The sequence below is a fragment of the Meleagris gallopavo genome, unplaced genomic scaffold (genome assembly GCF_000146605.3).
Source record: "Meleagris gallopavo isolate NT-WF06-2002-E0010 breed Aviagen turkey brand Nicholas breeding stock unplaced genomic scaffold, Turkey_5.1 ChrUn_random_7180001889423, whole genome shotgun sequence".
NCBI lineage: Eukaryota > Metazoa > Chordata > Aves > Galliformes > Phasianidae > Meleagris > Meleagris gallopavo.
Window position 1 is genome coordinate 1 of NW_011153156.1, and position 356 is coordinate 356.

Below are 356 nucleotides of genomic sequence, written 5' to 3' on the forward strand. Positions count from 1 at the left end.
CCTGCCGCTGCCCAGCGAAGCGTGCGGCTCCCCGCCGCCCCCCTCCTTCAAGAGGCGCAACGAGAAGAACACGGAAGCCAAGCGGAGGATGGCTCTGTCCCGGGAGAGGAAGACTGTCAAGACCCTGGGCATCATTATGGGCACCTTCATCCTCTGCTGGCTGCCGTTCTTCATCGTGGCGTTGGTCCTGCCCTTTTGTGACAGTAAGTGCTACATGCCCGAGTGGCTGGGGGCAGTCATCAACTGGCTGGGCTATTCCAACTCCCTCCTTAACCCCATCATCTATGCCTATTTCAACAAAGACTTCCAAAGTGCTTTTAAGAAAATTATCAAGTGCAAATTTTGCCGGCAGTGAA

At 55.3% G+C, this 356-nt stretch overlaps 1 protein-coding gene across 1 annotated transcript; it reads left to right on the forward strand.

Moving 5' to 3' along the window:
- Positions 1 to 4: 4 nt before the first annotated feature.
- Positions 5 to 355, forward strand: LOC109364677 (5-hydroxytryptamine receptor 1A-like; the record flags this gene model as incomplete). The annotated part of the gene is made up of 1 exon (XM_019611311.1): positions 5 to 355. A coding segment is annotated over one exon (351 nt), but the record flags the coding sequence as incomplete, so codon positions are not given.
- Between the last annotated feature and the right edge of the window lies 1 nt (position 356).